At 41.5% G+C, this 19805-nt stretch overlaps 1 protein-coding gene and 1 long non-coding RNA gene across 4 annotated transcripts in view; one reads left to right on the top strand and one right to left on the bottom strand.

Annotated features, from left to right (window-relative positions):
• LOC115201285 (myosin phosphatase Rho interacting protein) overlaps window positions 1–19805 on the top strand; it is a 72255-nt gene that overhangs the window by 24616 nt on the left and 27834 nt on the right. For all 3 annotated transcript variants that reach the window (XM_029764783.1, XM_029764782.1, XM_029764784.1), the window contains exons 4-8: window positions 193–344; window positions 515–780; window positions 4512–4953; window positions 8133–8259; window positions 19515–19619. In XM_029764783.1, the coding sequence (XP_029620643.1) occupies window positions 193–344; window positions 515–780; window positions 4512–4953; window positions 8133–8259; window positions 19515–19619 (1092 nt within the window). The remainder of the gene's footprint in view (window positions 1–192; window positions 345–514; window positions 781–4511; window positions 4954–8132; window positions 8260–19514; window positions 19620–19805) is intronic.
• LOC115201286 (uncharacterized) lies at window positions 11203–12198 on the bottom strand. The gene is made up of 2 exons (XR_003879721.1): window positions 11900–12198; window positions 11203–11795 (listed from the first exon to the last, which is right to left on the bottom strand). It is a non-coding gene; the product is annotated as an uncharacterized LOC115201286 (long non-coding RNA).

The raw sequence follows: 19805 nt of genomic DNA on the forward strand, positions 1-19805 counted from the left end.
TTCAACTGTGGCTGTTGAAAGAGACTAATCAGACTGTAGACTGTTCTTCCCAGTTTGCTACAAGGCAATCACCTCATCATTCTACTGATTGTTGTCCTGTTCTACTGGTATTTACCCTGGTATACTGTCTGTCATGTCAGGTTTGGCCATTACTTGTGACTGAATGTTGTTTCTCTGTTATTCCCCGTCTAGCCGAGCACGCTGCCCCAGGGCACGGTAAATATGAACCTGTGTGCTGACGTCATTGACGCAGAGCCCAAGACGGGCCAGAAGAACGCTCTCTGTATCATCACTCCTGAACAGGAGTACTTTATACGAGGGGAGAACAAAGAGATCATCAATGGGTAAACGCATGCGTGTGTGTAATGTATGTATGTATGTATGTATGTATGTATGTATGTATGTATGTATGTATGTATGTATGTATGTATGTATGTATGTATGTATGTGTGCTTACGTTTGTGTGTGTTCTCTATGCCTTCACTATCATTTTGTTCTTCTCTCTCTTTCCCAGGTGGACTGAACAGCTGGTGGTTTATCCCAGGACCAACAAGCAGAACCAGAAGAAGAAACGCAAGGTGGAGCCCACCACTTCTCAGGAGCCAGGACCAGCAAAGGTGGCTGTGACGGGCTCAGGTATCCCCGAGGCAGGGTCAGAGAAGGTTCAAGACTCCAGCTCCATCATCTGGCAGGAGGAGCTCAGCCAGAGAGAGGCTGAGGGGGCGGCCGTGTGGCCTTCTGCTGACCTGCCCTTGCTGGGCTCACCACCACCCTCTACAGGTATGGAGGAACCACAGCACATCTAGCCACATAGTCCTCATCTTTAGTGTAGTATATGGGTCTTTCTATAAACTAGGATACTGGTGAGAATGGCCTACTCTGGACAACTTGTTAGAACTGTTAAGTCATTGATGATAATCTGCCACATTATTTCATGTCATTACATTAAGATATAAGGGGGACATAGCTACAGTGCCCTCTGTAATTATTGGGACAGTGAAGCATTTTTTCTTATTTTGTTTGTATTTGAAATGAAACAATGACTATGATGTTAAAGTGCAGAATGTCAGCTTTAATTTGAGGGTATTTTCATCCATATCGGGTGAACTGTTTAAAAATTACAGCATTTTTTGTAAATAGGTGACCAAAATAGGTCACCTTTTTTTAGGTGACCAAAAGTATTGGGATAAATTCACTTAAATGCATATTCAACTAGTAAACTTTTATATGATATAACGACAACTTACACTGCCATAAATGCAAGGACAGAAAAGTAATGTTTTAGGTCACACGATTTTGGACAAATCTATCAAGACACCAACCATGGGAATGGGTTAAGCATAGGTTTTAAATCAACTAGTGAATTGTATTGAGTGCCCTCTGTAATTATTGGGGGAAATTTGTTGGATGCATTTGCTGTTTGTTTTGTTTGTTTTTCCAGATTATTTTGTGCCCAATAGAAATTAATGGTAAATAAGGTATTGTTTCATTTTGGAGTCACTTTTATTGTAGATTACAATATATGTTTCTAAACACTTCTACATGAATGTGGATGCTACCAAAAAATAAAAACTTTTACCACTTTTAGGTGATATCCAATTGGTAGTTAGTCTTGTCCCATCGCTGTAATTCCAGTATGGACTTGGGAGAGGCGAAGGTCGAGAGCCATGTGTCCTCCGAAACACAACCCTGCCAAGCTGCACTGCTTCTTGAAACACTCCTCGCTTAACCCGGAAGCTAGCTGCACCAATGTGTCGGAGAAAACACCGTCCAGCCACTAGTGACGCCACAAGGAGTCACTAGAGCGTGATGGGACAAGGAAATCCCAGCCGGCCAAACCCTCCCCAAACCCAGACTACTCTTGGCCAATTGTGCGCCGCCTAATGGATCTCCTGGTCATGGCCGGCAGTGACACAGCCTGGGATCGAACCCGGGTCTGTAGTGACGCCTCAAGCACTGCGATGAAGTGCCTTAGACCGCTGCGCCACTCGGGAGGCGACTATGGATAATCCTAAATGAATCGTGAATAATGATAAGTGAGAAAGTTACAGATGCACAAATATCATACCCCCTCCAAAATGCTAACCTCCCCTGTTGTTGTAATGGTGAGAGGTTAGCATGTCTTGGGGGTATGATATTTGTGCATCTAACTGTCTCACTCTTCATTATTCACGATTCATTCAGGATTATCTGTAGTCGTGGTAACATCCACATTAATGTAGACGTGTTTAGAAACATTCTATTCTTATTTACAATAAATGTGTCTCCAAAATGAAACAATACATTATTTACCATTCATTTCTATTGGACACAAAATAATCTGAAAACCAACCAAAACGAACAGCAAATGCATCCAACAAATTTCCCCCAATAATTACGGAGGGCACTCAATACCATTATCATCGTTGGTGTCTTGATGAATTTGTCCAAAATCATGTGACATAAAACATGACTTTTCTGTCCGTTATTTATGGCAGTGTAAGTTGTTGTTGTATCATCCATTAAGCATTAATCAGTTAAATTAGACATTGAACTTGAATCCTGGATCTATCGGTCAAACTGTTTTTTGTATAGCGATCTCAGAAATGTAGTGTAACTACGGAACATTTAGTTTTTCCTTATGTTACGAGGTGAAAACAGTTTATGGGCACACAAATCCCCCAAAATGTATGCGATTGCAAAATCGAATGCTTTTAACCGAAAGAGTCACCTTACCTTGATGCTTACAACCTAAATCGATACTGTCATTAACGTGGTTCTTTTAATAATTATACATAATACTTGTTGGATGCGCATTTGGTATCGAGCTGTATAATTACGGCAAGATATTTTCATACATCATCATCTGCTCTAGGAAGGAATTTTCTGAATGACAGTCAAGTGACGAACAGCTGTTGCTGGAAAAAGGTATTGGCGAGGAATGTCCAGAATATTTTGGTGTCTCATTTCTTACGTCGGTGAAGGCCGTTGTGCCTGGATCCATGTTGGGTCTAAAATCCCTAGCGAATTTATGTTGATCATCTGTTATCTGCTTGATTTACAGCAGGGTGTCGTTAGATTTAACAGAATGCATCAAGGTAATGAGTTCATGTTTTCATATGTTTTTGTGCCTCAGATTGGACACTGTCTACTGTGCACAATTGTGTAGGATAGACTATTGCGCAACACCCAACACTATTCTGATGAATTATTCTGGATATAATGACAACAAATTACATAGCCTAGTGGGCTACTTCACACTATGATCTGATAATGAAATAACATGACATATTTGTTTTGTGCGTGCAGCAAACTGTGAGTAGCATTTTTTAGTTACTTGTATACTTCTATAGTTTAGGTCAGAAACTGTACAAATTGTTCGCAATGCACTCGTTAGCATCTAGTTAGTATTCTCTATGGGATTCTACACATACCTGTTAGCATTGCTAATCTTTGGATTACCGAGTATCAGTGGGGTTTGAAAACAGCGCCCCTTGTGTTCAGTGCCGGTATTACCTAATTTCGAGGTAAGGCACAAGGTCAGTATGAAGGTATGACAATCTGGATACCGCTCAAGCCTAGTTGCACTACTCTTTTGCGGTAAAACCATGTGCGGTTATTATGAGGACAATAACATCTAATGCTGGCTTCAGCTTGGCTTTCCATACCAATCCTTCCATTACAAAAAGGAACCTGGTTTTTGGATACTTTCTCATTATAAAAACAGTGATGGTTGAGATTAGTGGTACTGCTATTCCTGGCTTTATTATGTGTGCCTGCGTCGGACACATAGGTTACAGAAAAATCGGCATGCATCCAATTTATTTCACATTATACTCACATTTTAGAATGTAATAATAATTCGAATATCAAGGCATTATTCTTGAAGTGGTGATGGCCTACTTTAAAAAAATATATACTTTTTGAATGCTTTTTAGTGGTTGGGTTCTATATTAAGCCCTATATGTCCAATTATATAAATGATACAGTTTAACATTGAGGTCCTTAAATGTTAATTGAGCGCTATAAAATGTAAGCTTTCTGCCCATATCAGATATGTCTATGTCCTGGGAAATTATTTTGTTACTTACAACCTCATGGTAATCGCATTAGCCTACGTTAGCTCAACCGTCCCGCGGGGGGACACCGATTCCATAGAGGTGAAAAAGTACCTTAGAGTCCTTGAATTTGACTTGCCAATGTCTGTATGAACCCTGCTTAAAGGATGTATAGGTGGATTTAGGGGCCTGTTTGCATATATTCCTCTAAGTACACATGTGGAACTGCATAAAAAAAATCTTTTTATTTTTGTTTCAAACCATTTTGAAGTTATCCCAATGTCACACATTGGCCCCATTATGTATAGAAAGACCCATATATGGCAATCTGATAGGATTGTAATTGTGTTAGCAAGCTACACAGCTGTAAAATATTATAACATTAGAATTTAGAGATGGTAAGAGAGTCTCTTTCTACTGTTGTTCTCATCTATCCTTCACCATCTTTGACCCTCCACCCCCTCCCTCTTCCAGGTGACTGTGGTTCCGTGGGTCGGGGCTCGGACGCCGGCTCAGTCAACGGTGACGAGGTGGACCGTAGCGGCCTCCCTCTCCACGGCTCAGTCCCGCTCCCCCACCATGACCTCCTGTCTCCCACGGGCTCCTGCTCCAGCCTGGGCGGGGTGCCCCGCTGCCTCTCCCCGGTCCCCAGCGACCCTTTCCCCTCCGGCAGCTCCCTGCTGTCCAACGGCTCCCACATCAGTGGCTCTGTTAGCTCGCTGGACTCTGACGCCAGCGGCAGCACGGTGACCAGCACAGAGAGCCACCCGGCGGGGCGGTTAGGGCTAGGCCACAGCGGGCACAATGATACGCCACGGTCCAGGAGGCTGGAGGCCGAGGCCAGGAAGGCAGAGAAGAGGAGTCGAGTGAGGAGTCCTGGTGAGGAGAAAGAGGCCGTGTTCAGTCCCGAAAGGAGGCAAGTCTGTCTTTGTCTGTCCATCTGTTTGCATGTCTGTTCTGTCTTAGTTCAGAGAGACAAAAAAGAAAGGCCCATGTTCAGACCTAAGAGGTCAGTCTAATGAGAATAAAAGAAGGTTCCAGACTTTAGTCACCGTTTCTTACCTGGGATATATTTATCAAAGTAAAGCCTTAGCTGTTAATCAGGTACTTGTATAGTCTGGTAAACCAGGTTAGTGAACTCTGCTGTCTGACTGCCAGGTTACAGACCAGCAGGCGCTGTGTCCTGGAAGGACATCAGTGGAGATTCCAATGATGCAACGACACACACAGTCACTGCTTCTAAACACACTTGCACAGATACACACACACACATACACAGCCTTGTGATGCACACACACCCCCAACGAAGCTGCGTCAAAACACACACACTCAGACCAAAAGGAAAAGGCTGTGATTGGTGAAATCGCTGAATCTCTGCGTTCCACAGTTCCGTTATACTTCTCACGAGTTATGTATGTACAGTTGATGTCGAAAATGTACATACATCTTAGCCAAATATATTTCAACTCAGTTTTTCACAGTTCCTGACATTTAATCCAAGTAAAATTTCCCTGTCTTAGGTCAGTTAGGATCACCACATTATTTTAAGAATGTGAAATGTCAGAATAATATTAGAGAATGATTTATTTCAGCTTTTATTTCTTTCATCACATTCCCAGTAGATCAGAAGTTTACACACACTCAATTAGTATTTGGTAGCATTGCCTTTAAATTGTTTAACTTGGATCAAACGTTTTAGGTAGCCTTCCACAAGCTTCCCACAATAAGTTGGGTGAATTTTGGCCCATTTCTCCTGACAGAGCCGGTGTAACTGAGTCAGGTTGGTAGTCCTCCTTGCTCGCACAAGCTTTTTCAGTTCAGCCCACAAATGTTCAATAGGATTGAGGTCAGGGCTTTGTGATGGCCACTCCAATACCTTGACTTTGTTGTCCTTAAGCCATTTTGCATGCTTGAGGTCATTGTCCATTTGGAAGACACATTTGCGACCAAGCTTTAACTTCCTGACTGATATCTTGAGATGTTGCTTCAATATATCCACATAATTTTCCTACCTCATGATGCCATCTATTTTGTGAAGTGCACCAGTCCCTCCTGCAGCAAAGCACCCCCACAACATGATGCTGCCACCCCTGTGCTTCACGGTTGGGATGGTGTTCTTCGGCTTGCAAGCCTCCCCCTTTTTCCTCCAAACATAACGATGGTCATTATGGCTAATCAGTTCTATTTTTGTTTCATCAGTCCAGAGGACATTTGTCCAAAAGTACAATCTTTGTCCCCATGTGCAGTTGCAAACCATAGTCTGGCTTTTTTATGGCAGTTTTGGAGCAAAAGCTTCTTCCTTGCTGAGCAGCATTTCAGGTTATGTTGGTATAGGACTTGTTTTACTGTGGATATAGATACTTTTGTACCTGTTTCCTCCAGCATCTCCACAAGGTCCTTTGCTGCCGCTCTGTGATTGATTTGCACTTTTCGCACCAAAGTACATTCATCTCTAGGAGACAGAACGCGTCTCCTTCCTGAGTGGTATGACGGCTGTGTGGTCCCTTGGTGTTTATACTTACTATTGTTTGTACCGATGAACGTGGTACCTTCAGACGTTTGAGAAATTGCTGCCAAGGATGAACCAGACTTGTGGTCGTCTACAATTTTTTTTCTGAAGTCTTGGCTGATTTCTTTTGATTTTCTCATGATGTCAAGCAAAGAGGCACTGAGTTTGAAGGTATGCCTTGAAATACATCCACAGGTACACCCCCAATTGACTCAAATGATGTCAATTAGCCTATCAGAAACTTCTAAAGCCATGACATAATTTTCTGGAATTTCCAAGCTGTTTAAAGGCACAGTCAACTTAGTGTATGGAAACTTCTGACCCACTGGAATTGTGATACAGTGAATTATAAGTGAAATAATCGGTCTGCAAGCAATTGTTAGAAAAATTACTTGTCATGCACAAAGTAGATGTCTTAACCGACTTGCCAAAACTAGTTTGTTAACAAGAAATGTGTGGAGTAGTTGAAAAACGAGTTTTAATGACTCCAACCTTAGTGTATATAAACTTCCGACTTCAACTGTAATAATTACCTTTCCCTGTGGTTTTATCAGGGCTGAGGTTCAGCATAAACACACTGAATAAACAGGCTTTGTACTTTCCATTCACCCATCATCCGCTCCTGGCTCTGTTCTAGGAAAGGGTCAAGAGGTTAAGCGGACACACCCACACCACACCCACCCACCTCATCCAAAACCAGGCCTGAGAGGAAGAGCTTAACGAGAGAGCAAGGAAGAGATCAGGAATGTCCAGTAGACTGATAAAAATTGGTCCATTTGGTTTCATTTTGGAACACTGCCATTCTGCACCCCAGCAGCCAACTAGCATTCTATTCCAGAATTATTGCACACAAATACAAACACACACACACACACTGCCACTCGGCTTCTTCACTGGCTGGTGGGGTGCAAACAGTCATGTGACTGAAAATACCTCTCGTCCTCTCTCTCCATTTCTTCCTTTCTCTCTCCCTCACTCGTTGCCTTGTAAGGAAGCCAGCTACCGCCGAGGATTCCCCTAATAAGGGCACAGTAAAAAAAAAAGTTAATATTTCCAAGCGACTCTCGCTCCTCATAAACCAAGAGTAGAACGAAAGACGTGAGGGGGGGAATACGTCAAAGCTGCCAGTGTGTCTATCGTTTCACTGCATGTCTGTGCTGTGTGTTTACAGAAGTTGGAATGGAAAGGTTGGGGTGACAGTCACAGGAGTATGAGCCTAAACTGTCCTTCTCTATGTCATCATGTCTGTTACTCAAGTTTCATGTAGCAGTGTATTGTAATGTTCACTTATAAACGTGAATTATGCAACGTTTACCCCCCAGCACACACCCATACATGTGTACACACACACACACACACACACACACACACACACACACACACACACACACACACACACACACAGGAAAAACTATAGTATCCAACAAAGTTAATCTATTCCCTCCACCTGAGAAGGAAGTCTATTTTTTTGCCATACCCAAAACCATTGTACCATTTTTTTAATCCACAAAACAAAAATTCAACTAAAGGCCTCTGACCTCTAGTCTTCACCGCTGACCTTTAACCTCGTTCCATATGTGTTCTAGTCGATCTGGGGTGATAGAGAAGCTGGAGGCATTGGAGCTGGAGAATGCAGAGAGGATGGAGGTGGAGGAGGCTGGGAGGACTGGAGCCAGACAGGGCCGCAGCGAACACAGACGCTTCCACAGAGAGGTACAACTACAGCACTGTGTGTATGTGTGGTACAGAGATTGTACCCCCTTTAAAACCCATTCAGTTGAACTTGATCTTAGAGAGGTCTTAGGGTATGAGTACAGGCTTAGCCTTTTGCGGGGGCAGCACCTGATTGTCCTAGCTGACTCAGGACAGTGCTAACATTGTCTAGTAGTTCAGGGTTTCCCAAACTCTATAAAAGTACAGAATCAGAGCTTCAAAATGGCATATAATGCACTGTAGTTGGAGGAAACATGGGGAAGTAATCCTGATTTTAAAAATGTATACACTAATAATCCCATTTAGGAGAAAAAAGCATTCAAACATTTTGCTGTGATTTTTCACGCTTGCTCTACGTCAGTGGTTCCCAAACTTTTTATAGTCCCGTACCCCTTCAAACATTCGACCTCCAGCTGCATACCCCCTCTAGCACCAGGATCGGCGCACTCTCAAATGTTGTTTTTTGCCATCATTGTAAGTCTGACACACACACTATATGCCACATTTATTAAACATAAGAATTAGTGTGAGTTTTTGTCACAACCCGGCTCGTGGGAATAGGTCCAGGGCACTAATAATAATAATAGTAATAATAATAATATAATAATAATCAATAATTTTGCTCTTTATTTAACAATCTTACATATAAAATCTTATTTGTTCATCGAAAATTGTGAATAACTCACCACAGGTTAATGAGAAGGATGTGCTTGAAAGGAGGCACGTAACTCTGCAGTGTTGGTTTGTATCGGAGAGTCTGTCTTAAATAATTTTCCACACAGTCTGTGCCTGTATTTAGTTTTCATTCTAGTGAGGGCCGAGAATCCACACTCATGTAGTTACATCAGTGTCTTAACATCTCGATTTGCCATGGCAGGATACTCTGAGCACAGCTCAATCCAGAAATCTGGCAGTGGCTTCTGATTAAATTACATTTTCACAGAACCGCTTGTTGCAATTTCGATGATGCTCTCTTGTTCAGATATCGGTAAGTGGACTGGAGGCAGGGAAGGAAAGGTATAACGAATCCAGTTGTTTGTGTCGTCCGGTTCGGGAAAGGACCTGCGTAATTGCACATGCAACTCACTCAGGTGTTTCACTATATCACATTTGACATTGTCTGTAAGCTTGAGTTCATTTGCACACAAAACTCATACCATGATAGAAAGACCTGTGTGTTGTCCTTGTTAATGCAGACAGAGAAGAGCTCCAACTTCTTAATCATAGCCTCAATTTTGTCCCGCACATTGAATATAGTTGCGGAGAGTCCCTGTAATCCTAGATTCAGATCATTCAGGCGAGAAAAAACATATCCCAGATAGGCCAGTAGTGTGAGAAACTCGTCATCAGACAAGTGCAAATTATGGTCAGTAAAGAAAACTTTAAGCTTGTCTCTCAATTAAAAAAAAAAAAACGTGTCAATACTTTGCCCCTTGATATCCAGCAGTATGTTGTAAAAGCGTTACATGGTCACTGCCCATATCATTGCATAGTGCAGAAAATACACGAGAGTTCAGGGGCCTTGCTATAACAAAGTTAACTATTTTCACTGTACTGTCCAAGACGTCTTTCAAGCTGTCGGGCATTCCCTTGGCAGCAAGAGCCTCTCGGTGGATGCTGCAGTGTACCCAAGTGACGTCGGGAGCAACTGCTTGCACGCGCGTTACCACTCCACTATGTCTCCCTGTCATGGCTTTTGCACCATCAGTACAGATACCAACACATCTTGACCACCAAAGTCCATTTGATGTCACAAAGCTGTCCAGTACTTAAAAAAGATCCTCTCCTGTTGTCCTGGTTTGCAGAAGAGGATGTCTTCCTTAATTGACCCCCCCATAAACATAACGGACATACACTAGGATCTGTGCCAGGTCCGCCACGTCTGTTCACTCATCCAGCTGTAACGCATAGAATTCACTGGCTTGTATGCGAAGCAGTAATTGTTTTAAAACATCTCCTGCCATGTCACTGATGCGTCGTGAAACAGTGTTGTTTGATGAAGTCATTGTCTGTATAGTTTTTTGGGCCTTTTCCCCCAGCATTGTCCCAGCCATATCCACGGCAGCAGGAAGAATTAAGTCCTCCACAATAGTATGGGTCTTGCCTGTCCTAGCCACGCTCACCATATAAGGCGCCCCTAGCCCCTTCTTATTAATGGTATCTGTTGCTTTTATACGTCTTACTACTCGAAAGTCGTCTTAATTCTCGCTCAATAAACTCCTGTGGCTTATTTTTCAAATGGGCATGTTTTGTTTCTAAATGTCTGCGCAAGAGTTTCATCGAGTTGTGAGATTGTACTTTTGCACATATAACACACTGTGGCTGAGGAAAGGCACTACTCCCAATATAAATGAACCCCAAATCAATGTGGTTCTCATCATATTTGCGCCTCTTTGATGGTCCAACGTCCCTGTCTGTTCGGTGCCTCCCGGGTAAGGGGGCAGTAACTCTTCGGCTCCATCAGATTCACAACTGTCAGTGTCCATGCTAGCTGGGCTAACAACAATTGTAGAATTACTGATGCTAGCATTGGATGAGCTTGTGGAAGCAGAACAACTTGTGTCGTCGACAGGTGCAGGTGTAGTACTGCTGGTAGTAGCAGTACTACCAGTAGAGCTGGTATGTGTCTCTATGGATGCAGGCCTTACTTTTTTTTTAACCATTCATCCATTTTTCGAGCAAACAGAATGAGCAGCAGCTACGTTTGGCTACATACGGACCGTTAGTGGAATTCCCGCGAGAGAGTAACTGTTAAAGTGATTGGATGTTATTTGACTAGGCTACCTGTATTTGACATTGTGTTGTTATTTCGCTGAACACTAAATGTGAATCCCATTTTTATTTGGCGTACCCCCAACAGCATTGCACGTACCCCACAGTTTGGGAACACCTGCTCTACATTAATCCTTCGGAAACAAATATTTAGAAAGGGAATACTTTGACCAAATTTCCAAAATTTATTTTCTGAACATTGTCACCAAGTTAACCCATTAGGCAAACTATTTACCGTATTAAATTGCCCATTTTTGTATAATAAAGATAACCTTTCACGTTGAACAGCGCTGTTCTTTGTTTACACTCATTTGGCATCGTTAAAGATATCACATTGGAACACATGCAACTGTGGCCATGTGCTAAAGCAGCAAGGAAGTTCTTAAAAAACAAATGAAAAGATTACAACAATAAAATACTTTATTAACTTCAAGTGCTAAAGATAGTAGCCTACAATTAGGAAAAACTTAAAACACAAAGGCTTAGGTAAAATCAATATCTTGACCTAGGCCTAGATCATAAGATCCTTTCAGTAACTCTGAGAGCATATTTCTGTCCTGCCCTTTGGAGCAGGACATGTAATGTCCATGCCCTTTTCATTGCAAAAGTCCTGATCTTCTCAAACATACAGGTTCTGTCCAGTCTGGGGGATGCTTTCACATGTCTGGGAGGAAGGATGTCAACATTTCACAGCAGCTGAAAACTGGTTCCATCTGAGTGAAAGATTCTTGGCCACAACAACACCAGGCTTCAGATAATTAAAGCTGTAAAGGAGGAAAGCAGACAAGACATCAACCTTGCATACTTGCAATAATATTAATTGACTCCCAAGTTCAAGCCATAAACTCAAAGTACAAAAACAAAATACCTTAAGGGTTGCTTGTTCACCCTCGATAATCTCCTTGTACTGGTGGCAGAGAGAAGGTTTATGCTGAAAGACAAATTCCCGAGAAAAATAAGTTAAAACATGAGTTAACTAATGTCCTGTTGACTGCTATAGCTGTACTAAAATGCCTTGTACACACTTAACCTGCTTCCAGCCCAACAATGGCAATGCAGACAAAAGCTGACTAGCTAGCTATACGTAGCAAACATTTAGCTTCAGAATTACCATTTACCATTACCAAAAAACAACCTTGAAATCTATAATCCACTGATGTATTTAGCTATAATTTTATCGTGGCTAGCAAGCTAGCTAGCCAACTTAGCATGTGTCCCTATAACGTAACGGGTTTGATTAGCATTTGCCCCACAGTGGTTATTTTCGGTAGCGAGCTAGTTAAACATGACTAACTGGCAAACATGAAAAAGATCATCGTCAAGCATGCCTTAGCACATCAGCAATCAACATTAACAGCAGAATGCAACTGGCCAGCTCCGGTAGCTGGCTTGCGTTGCGTCATCTCGCAACGAGCCATTTGTAAACAATGGCTTGTTGCGGGACGACGCAAGCTATAACTGTACCTGTATGCAACTGTCAAGCTAGCTATATAGCTTACAAAAGCTAGCAATGAAAACTGCTATATTGTTGAGATAATGTATGTACGGTGCATTCGGGAAGTATTCAGACCCCTTCATTTTTCCCACATTTTGTTACGTTACAGCCTTATTCTAAAATTGATGAGGAAAAACTTATTTTAATCTGTCTACACACAATACCCCATAATGACATAGCAAAAACAGGTTTTTAGGAATTTTTGCTAATTTATTAAAAATAAAAAACAGATACCTTATTCACATAAGTATTCAGACCTTTTGCTATGAGACTCGAAATTGAGCTCAGGTGCATCCTGTTTCCATTGATTATCCTTGAGATGTTTCTACAACTTGATTGGAGTCCACCTGTGGTAAATTCAATTGATTGGACATGATTTGGAAAGGCACACACCTGTCTATATAAGGTCCCACAGTTTACGGTGCATGTCAGAGCAAAAACCAAGCCATGAGGTCGAAGGAATTGTTCGTAGAGCTCCGAGACATGATCTGTGGAAGGGTACCAAAACATTTCTGCAGCATTGAAGGTCCCTCAAGAACACAGTGGCCTCCATCATTCTTAAATGGAAGAAGTTTGGAGCCACCAAGGCTCTTCCTAGAGCTGTCCGCCTTCCAAACGGAGCAATCGGGGGAGAAGGGCCTTGGTCAGGGAGGTGACCAAGAACCCGATGGTCACTCTGACAGAGTTCCTCTGTGGAGATGGGAAACCTTCCAGAAGGACAACCATCTCTGCAGCACTCCACCAATCAGGCCTTTATGGTAGAGTGGCAAGGCGGAAGCTACTCTTCAGTAAAAGGCACATGACAGCCCGCTTGGCATTTGCCAAAAGGTACCTAAAGGACTTTCAGTCATGAAACAAGATTTTCTGGTCTGATGAAACCAAGATTGAATGGCAAGCGTCATGTCTGGAGGAAACCTGGCACCATCTCTATGGTGAAGCAGTGGCAGCATCATGCTGTGGGGATGTTTTTCAGCGGCAGGGACTGGGAGACTAGTCAGGATTGAGGGAAAGATGAATGGAGCGAAGTACAGCCATCCTTTATGAAAACCTGCTCCAGAGCACTCAGCCCCAGTCTGAGGTCTTAAGGTTCACCATTCAACAGGACAACGACCCTAAGCACACAGCCAAGACAACGCAGGAGTGGCTTCGGGACAGGTCTCTGAATGTCCTTTAGTTAACCATACCTGCCCTACTGGCTGCTGGCCAAATTAGCTAAAGTTCTTGATTCAAGTTACTAAGATAAATAAAACGTCTTAAGTTAGCACTTTTGCGTTAATGTCTTTTGAGGTATTTTCTGAACAGCTTCTCACTTTTTTGTTAATCCAGTTTTCAGTTCAACCACACACCGTTTACAAACTAATTTGTGGTGCCCAAATGAAAAATGACAGTTGGAACTCTTTTATTTCTTGTTTCTAGGCTACCAGTTACAATGCTTTTAGCTTGCGGTTTGCGCCGTGCCTTTATGCAGATGGTATACAAAAAGTTTAGCTAGTGTCTGAAAGAATTATATAGATGTAATATTTGTCAAATTATTGAAAACAAGTTGTACTTACTTAACATACAGTGAGGGAAAAAAGTATTTGATCCCCTGCTGATTTTGTACGTTTGCCCACTGACAAAGAAATGATCAGTCTATAATTTAAATGGTAGGTTTATTTGAACAGTGAGAGACAGAATAACAACAAAAAATCCAGAAAAACGCATGTCAAAAATGTTATAAATTGATTTGCATTTTAATGAGGGAAATAAGTATTTGACCGCCTCTCAATTAGAAAGTTTTCTGGCTCCCAGTTGTCTTTTATACAGGTAACAAACTGAGATTAGGAGCACACTCTTAACTTCTATGGGCTAGGTGGAACGTGACCATCCCATCTTCGGGACACACTATTCAACAGCCAGTGAAATAGCATGGCGCGAAATACAAAACAGCAAAAATCTCATAATTTCATTTTCTCAAACAATCAACTATTTTACACCATTTTAGAGATAAACTTCTCGTTAATCTATCCACATTGTCCGATTTCAAAAAGGCTTTACGGCGAAAGCATAAAATTTGATTATGTTAGGACAAAAACTTCACAAGAAAAACCACACAGCCATTTTCCAAGCAAGGACATGCATCACAAAAACCGAATACAGCTAAAATATTCACTAACCTTTGATCTTCATCAGATGGCACTCATAGGACTTCATGTTACACAATACATGTATGTTTTGCTCGATAAAGTTCATATTTATATCCAACAACCCCGTTTTACATTGGCGCGTGATGTGATGTTCAGAAAATATTTTGCCTCCAAAACTGCCAGTGGATCAGCACAACAATTTACAAAAATACTCATCATAAACGTTGATAAAATATTAAACTGTTATTCAAAGAATTATAGATAACCATCTCCTTTATGCAACCGCTGTGACAGATTTCAAAAAAGCTTCACGAGGAAAGCACACTTTGCAATAATCTGAGTACGGCGCTCAGAAACATACACCAGGCATTACAGATACCCGCTATTTTGGAGTCATCTAAAATCATAAATAGCATTATACATTTTCACTTACCTTTGATGATCTTCATCAGAAGGCACTTCCAGGTTTCCCAGGTCCACAATAAATGTTGTTTTGTTCGATAAAGTCCATAATTTATGTCCAAATACCTCCTTGTTGTTTGCGCGTTCAGTAAGCTACTCCAAGGAAGCGTGCCGAAAATTTCACGACAAAAAGTCCAAAAAAAGTTCTACTTACGTTCGTAGAAACATGTCAAACGTTGTATAGCATCAATCTTTAGGGCCTTTTTAACATAACTTCAATAATATTCCAACCGGACGATTCCAATGTCTTGAAAAATGTTATGGAACACAGCTACCTCATTACGTGAATGCGCGCCAATGAACTCATTGTCATGTCATTTTCTGAGTCACCAACTTCGCGGTTTTGTCTCTCCAAGGGTGATGGTCAGATTCGCGTTTATCATCGAAGGAATGATCATTACACCGAGGCCTGTACTCTGGAGCTGGATCGATTTGGAGGTGGAGGGTCCGTCATGGTCTGGGGCGGTGTGTCACAGCATCATCAGACCGAGCTTGTTGTCATTGCAGGCAATCTCAATGCTGTGTGTTACAGGGAAGACATCCTCCTTCCTCATGTGGTAGCCTTCCTCAGGCTCATCCTGACATGACCCTCCAGCATGACAATGCCACCAGCCGTACTGCTTTTTCTGTGCGTGATTTCCTGCAAGACAGGAATGTCAGTGTTCTGCCATGGCCAGCGAAAAGCCCGGATCTCAATCCCATTGAGCACGTCTGGGACCGGTTGGATCGGAGGGTGAGGGCTAGGGCCATTCCCCCCAGAAATGTCCAGGAACTTGCCAAGGTGACTTGGTGGAAGTGTGGGGTAACATCTCACAGCAAGAACTGGCAAATCTGGTGCAGTCCATGAGGAGGAGATACACTGCAATATTTAATGCAGCTGGTGACCACACCAGATACTGACTGTTACTTTTGATTTTGACCCCCCCTTTGTTCAGGGACACATTATTCCATTTCTGTTAGTCACATGTCTGTGGAACTTGTTCAGTTTATGTCTCAGTTGATGAATCTTGTTATGTTCATACACATATTTACACGTTAAGATAAACGCAGTTGACAGTGAGAGGGCGTTTCTTTTTTTGCTGAGTTTATATACTGTATTGTATTCTATACTACACCACTGACTGTTAAACAGTCATCCAGCATATCAGAGGCGGCTGCCTATAGACATAGATTAGGAATCACTGGCCACTTTAAGGAAATGAAACACTAGCCACTTTAATAATGTCTCCGTATCTTTCATTACTCATCTAATATGTGTTTATACTGTTTTCTATTCTATGCCACTGTATCTTAGTCCAATGCCGCTCTGATAGATATATATATATATATATATTCTTAATCCATTCCTTACTTAGATGTACATGTATTTTGGGTATATGTTGTGAAGCTGTTAGATATTACTGCACTGTCGGAGCTAGAAGCACAAGCATTTCGCTAAACCATCTGCTAAACACATTTATGTGACCAATTAAAATTGATTTGATACTGTCAGTATTTGTCATCATATAGAGAAAATAAGATGTCGACATAGGCCTGTCTCAGGATATCTAATGAGTCAATATCCGGCCACACCATGTATGATATATAGAAAAATATGGATTTCATATTCTAAAACTTATTGAGCATGTGCTGAAAACTTAGAAATGCATCAGAAAACGTCCTTATTTTCAGCATATCAAGACCCGGATATGGACCTCAGCCAACAGAAAGAAGCATATCTGGAGTCAATATACCTTATTATCTTGAATGTGCTGAGAAAACACAGATATGCGATGTATACAGTCAGTATTTGTCAACATGAAGAGAGAAAATAGGATGTCACATATCTCAGGATATTGAACGAGTACATATCCGGCCATAGGATATGTCCATGTGTGATATTCTGAGTAATTCCATTATCATACAGTACGTCTAAATGCCACATCTGGATTCAGAATTTGTCGGGATATGGTGCAAATCCACAAAACTCAAAGTATGCATTGGGAATGGTCTGTATTCTCTAGAATATATATAAAAAAACCGTGTAATGTAAAGATATCCCCTGATATGGACCCTTTCCTCCCAGTGAAACCTCCCTGGTCTTTGTAGTTGAACCTGTGCTTGAAATTCACCTCTCGAGTGATGGACCTTACACGTAATAGTATGTGTGGGGTTATTCAAAAACACCTATTATTGAACAATGAATGAGTCCATGCAACTTATTATGCGATTTGTTGAGAACATTTTTGACTCCTGAACTTTGCATGATTTAAGTTTGCCATAACATCGGGGTTGCATGGCATTTCAGCTTTTAATTTCTAAAATGTTCTACTAACAAAATTCCACTTTGACATTATGGGGTATTGTGTGTAGACACAAAATCTCAATTTAATCCGTTTTAAATTCAGGTTGTAACGTAACAAAGTGTAAAGAGTTGTGAATACTTTCTGAAGGCACTGTATATTGTCCATACTGTCTATTTGTATCCTGGATATTTCTTAATCTCTTGTATCTTCTTTTTTTTGTTCTTTTTTAAATGATTTGTGTATTAGTGTTGTACTGTTAGACATTTATTGCACTGCTAGGGCTAGAAACATGCATTTCTCTGCTGCTGCTTTAACATATGCTAATCTGTTTACGTGACAAATAAACTTTGATTTGAAATGACACAGCACTGGATTTCTGAAATAGGAGCTTTGTTAGATTCTGTGAGCTGTTGCACATGAAGCAGATTTTTTCTGTCTCGTATGTGTGTGTGTGTGTTTGTGTGTGTGTATATATATATATATATATATATATATATATATATTCTCTGTGTCTGTCTGTGTGCGTGTGTCCTTGTTTCGGTTAGAGGTCAAAGGATCTGGAGAGTGTGCTGTATTCATTTCCAGTTTCCATTATGTGGCTGCATTCCCATGATGATACGAACTTCCCTTTCCCACTCTGCCCTTGCCAGGACAAAACGCCTCTGTTGTAGGACCAACAACAGAAAGACCTCAAAGAGAGAGACTGTACCCAAAATGTTCCTCCAAAAAAGTGTCCCGGGCCAAAGTGCCCCCAGAAGAGAGCTGTTTTTATGACCAGTTTGTCCTGTCTGTGTTGTCAAGCATAAGGTCACTTGTAGTAAACATCATCCCACCTGCACTTACATACTCTCTCTCAATTCAAGGGCTTTATTGGCATGGGAAACGTCTATGTTAACATTGCCAAAGCAAGTGAAGTAGATAATAAACAAAAGTAAAATAAACAATAAAAATGAACAGTAAACATTACACTCACAGAAGTTTCAAAAGAATAAAGACATTTCAAATGTCATTATGTATATATACAGTATTGTAACGATGTGCAAATAGTGAATGTACAAAAGGTAAAATTAATAAGCATAAATATGGGTTGTATTTACAATGGTGTTTGTTCTTCACTGGTTGCCCTTTTCTTGTGGCAACAGGTCACAAACCTTGCTGCTGTGATGGCACACTGGTATTTCACCTAGTAGTTATGGGAGTTTATCAAAATTGGGTTTGTTTTCGAATTCTTTGTGGATCTGTGTAATCTGAGGGAAATATGTGTCTCTAATATTGTCATACATTTGGCAGGAGGTTAAGAAGTGCAACTCAGTTTCCACCTCATTTTGTGGGCAGTGTGCACATAGCCTGTCTTCTCTTGAGAGCCAGGTCTGCCTACTGCGGCCTTTCTCAATAGCAAGGCTATGCTCACAGAGTCTGTACATAGTCAAAGCTTTCCTTAAGTTTGGGTCAGTCACAGTGGTCAGGTATTCTGCCACTGTGTACTCTCTGTTTAGGGTCAAGTAGCATTCTAGTTTACTGTTTTTTTTGTTAATTCTTTCCAATGTGTTAAGTAATTATCTTTTTGTTTTCTCATGATTTGGTTGGGTCTAATTGTGTTGCTGTCCAGGAGCTCTGTGGGGTGTGTTTGTCTCTCTCTCTCCTCTCCTTTTCTATCTCTACTGTTCTCTCTCTCTCTCTCCACCTCTCTCTCGTTCTTTCTGAGACATACTGCTCCTGGATGGGGCTTGTTTTCTTCTGCATCAGAGCATTGTCTTTGTTTCCATTCTCTGGTTCAGTGAAAGGCTGTTGGGTTCAGTTCCATGTTAGGATATGTGTGATTCTGTTAAAAAATAACTTGTTCTTGTGACAGTGCAGAGAGATGTTAGCACATGTTAAACTGTTCACACGGGAGGATTGTTCTTCTCATAAAAACATAAATCGCATACCACAGAAATGAAGGCTATAATATGTTTGGTAGGTAGACTGTTCTGTAAAAGTGTGAGGGATAATTGGGAGAAACGGAATTGGGCTGATGACACGTTGATATGACTCCTTTCAGATGTAGACACTCAGATACGAGCCATTTTGACACACGTGGCTGCTGTAGTGTTGACGTCATGTTGTGTGTTTCAGGAGCAGAGACATGACCTGGGCCAGAGCCTGGACTTCCCCTCCACTCTGCCCCCTCTGAGACGAGCCAAGTCCCTGGACCGCAGGACCACCGAGTCTGTCATGACTGTTAGTACCATTTTACTCTCCTCTCTTCTGTCGTTCCGTCTTACTACGTTACCTCTCGGGGTGTGCCTACTCAAACACACACCAGGGAAAGTTTGAAACTGAGAACATTGTAATCAATGAGCGTTGTTTACCTAAGGCGTGTGTGCGTGTTCTTGTATGTGTGGGCTAAGCTGAAGGAGCTTTCTC

The sequence above is a fragment of the Salmo trutta genome, chromosome 10, assembly GCF_901001165.1.
Source record: "Salmo trutta chromosome 10, fSalTru1.1, whole genome shotgun sequence".
Classification (NCBI taxonomy): domain Eukaryota; kingdom Metazoa; phylum Chordata; class Actinopteri; order Salmoniformes; family Salmonidae; genus Salmo; species Salmo trutta.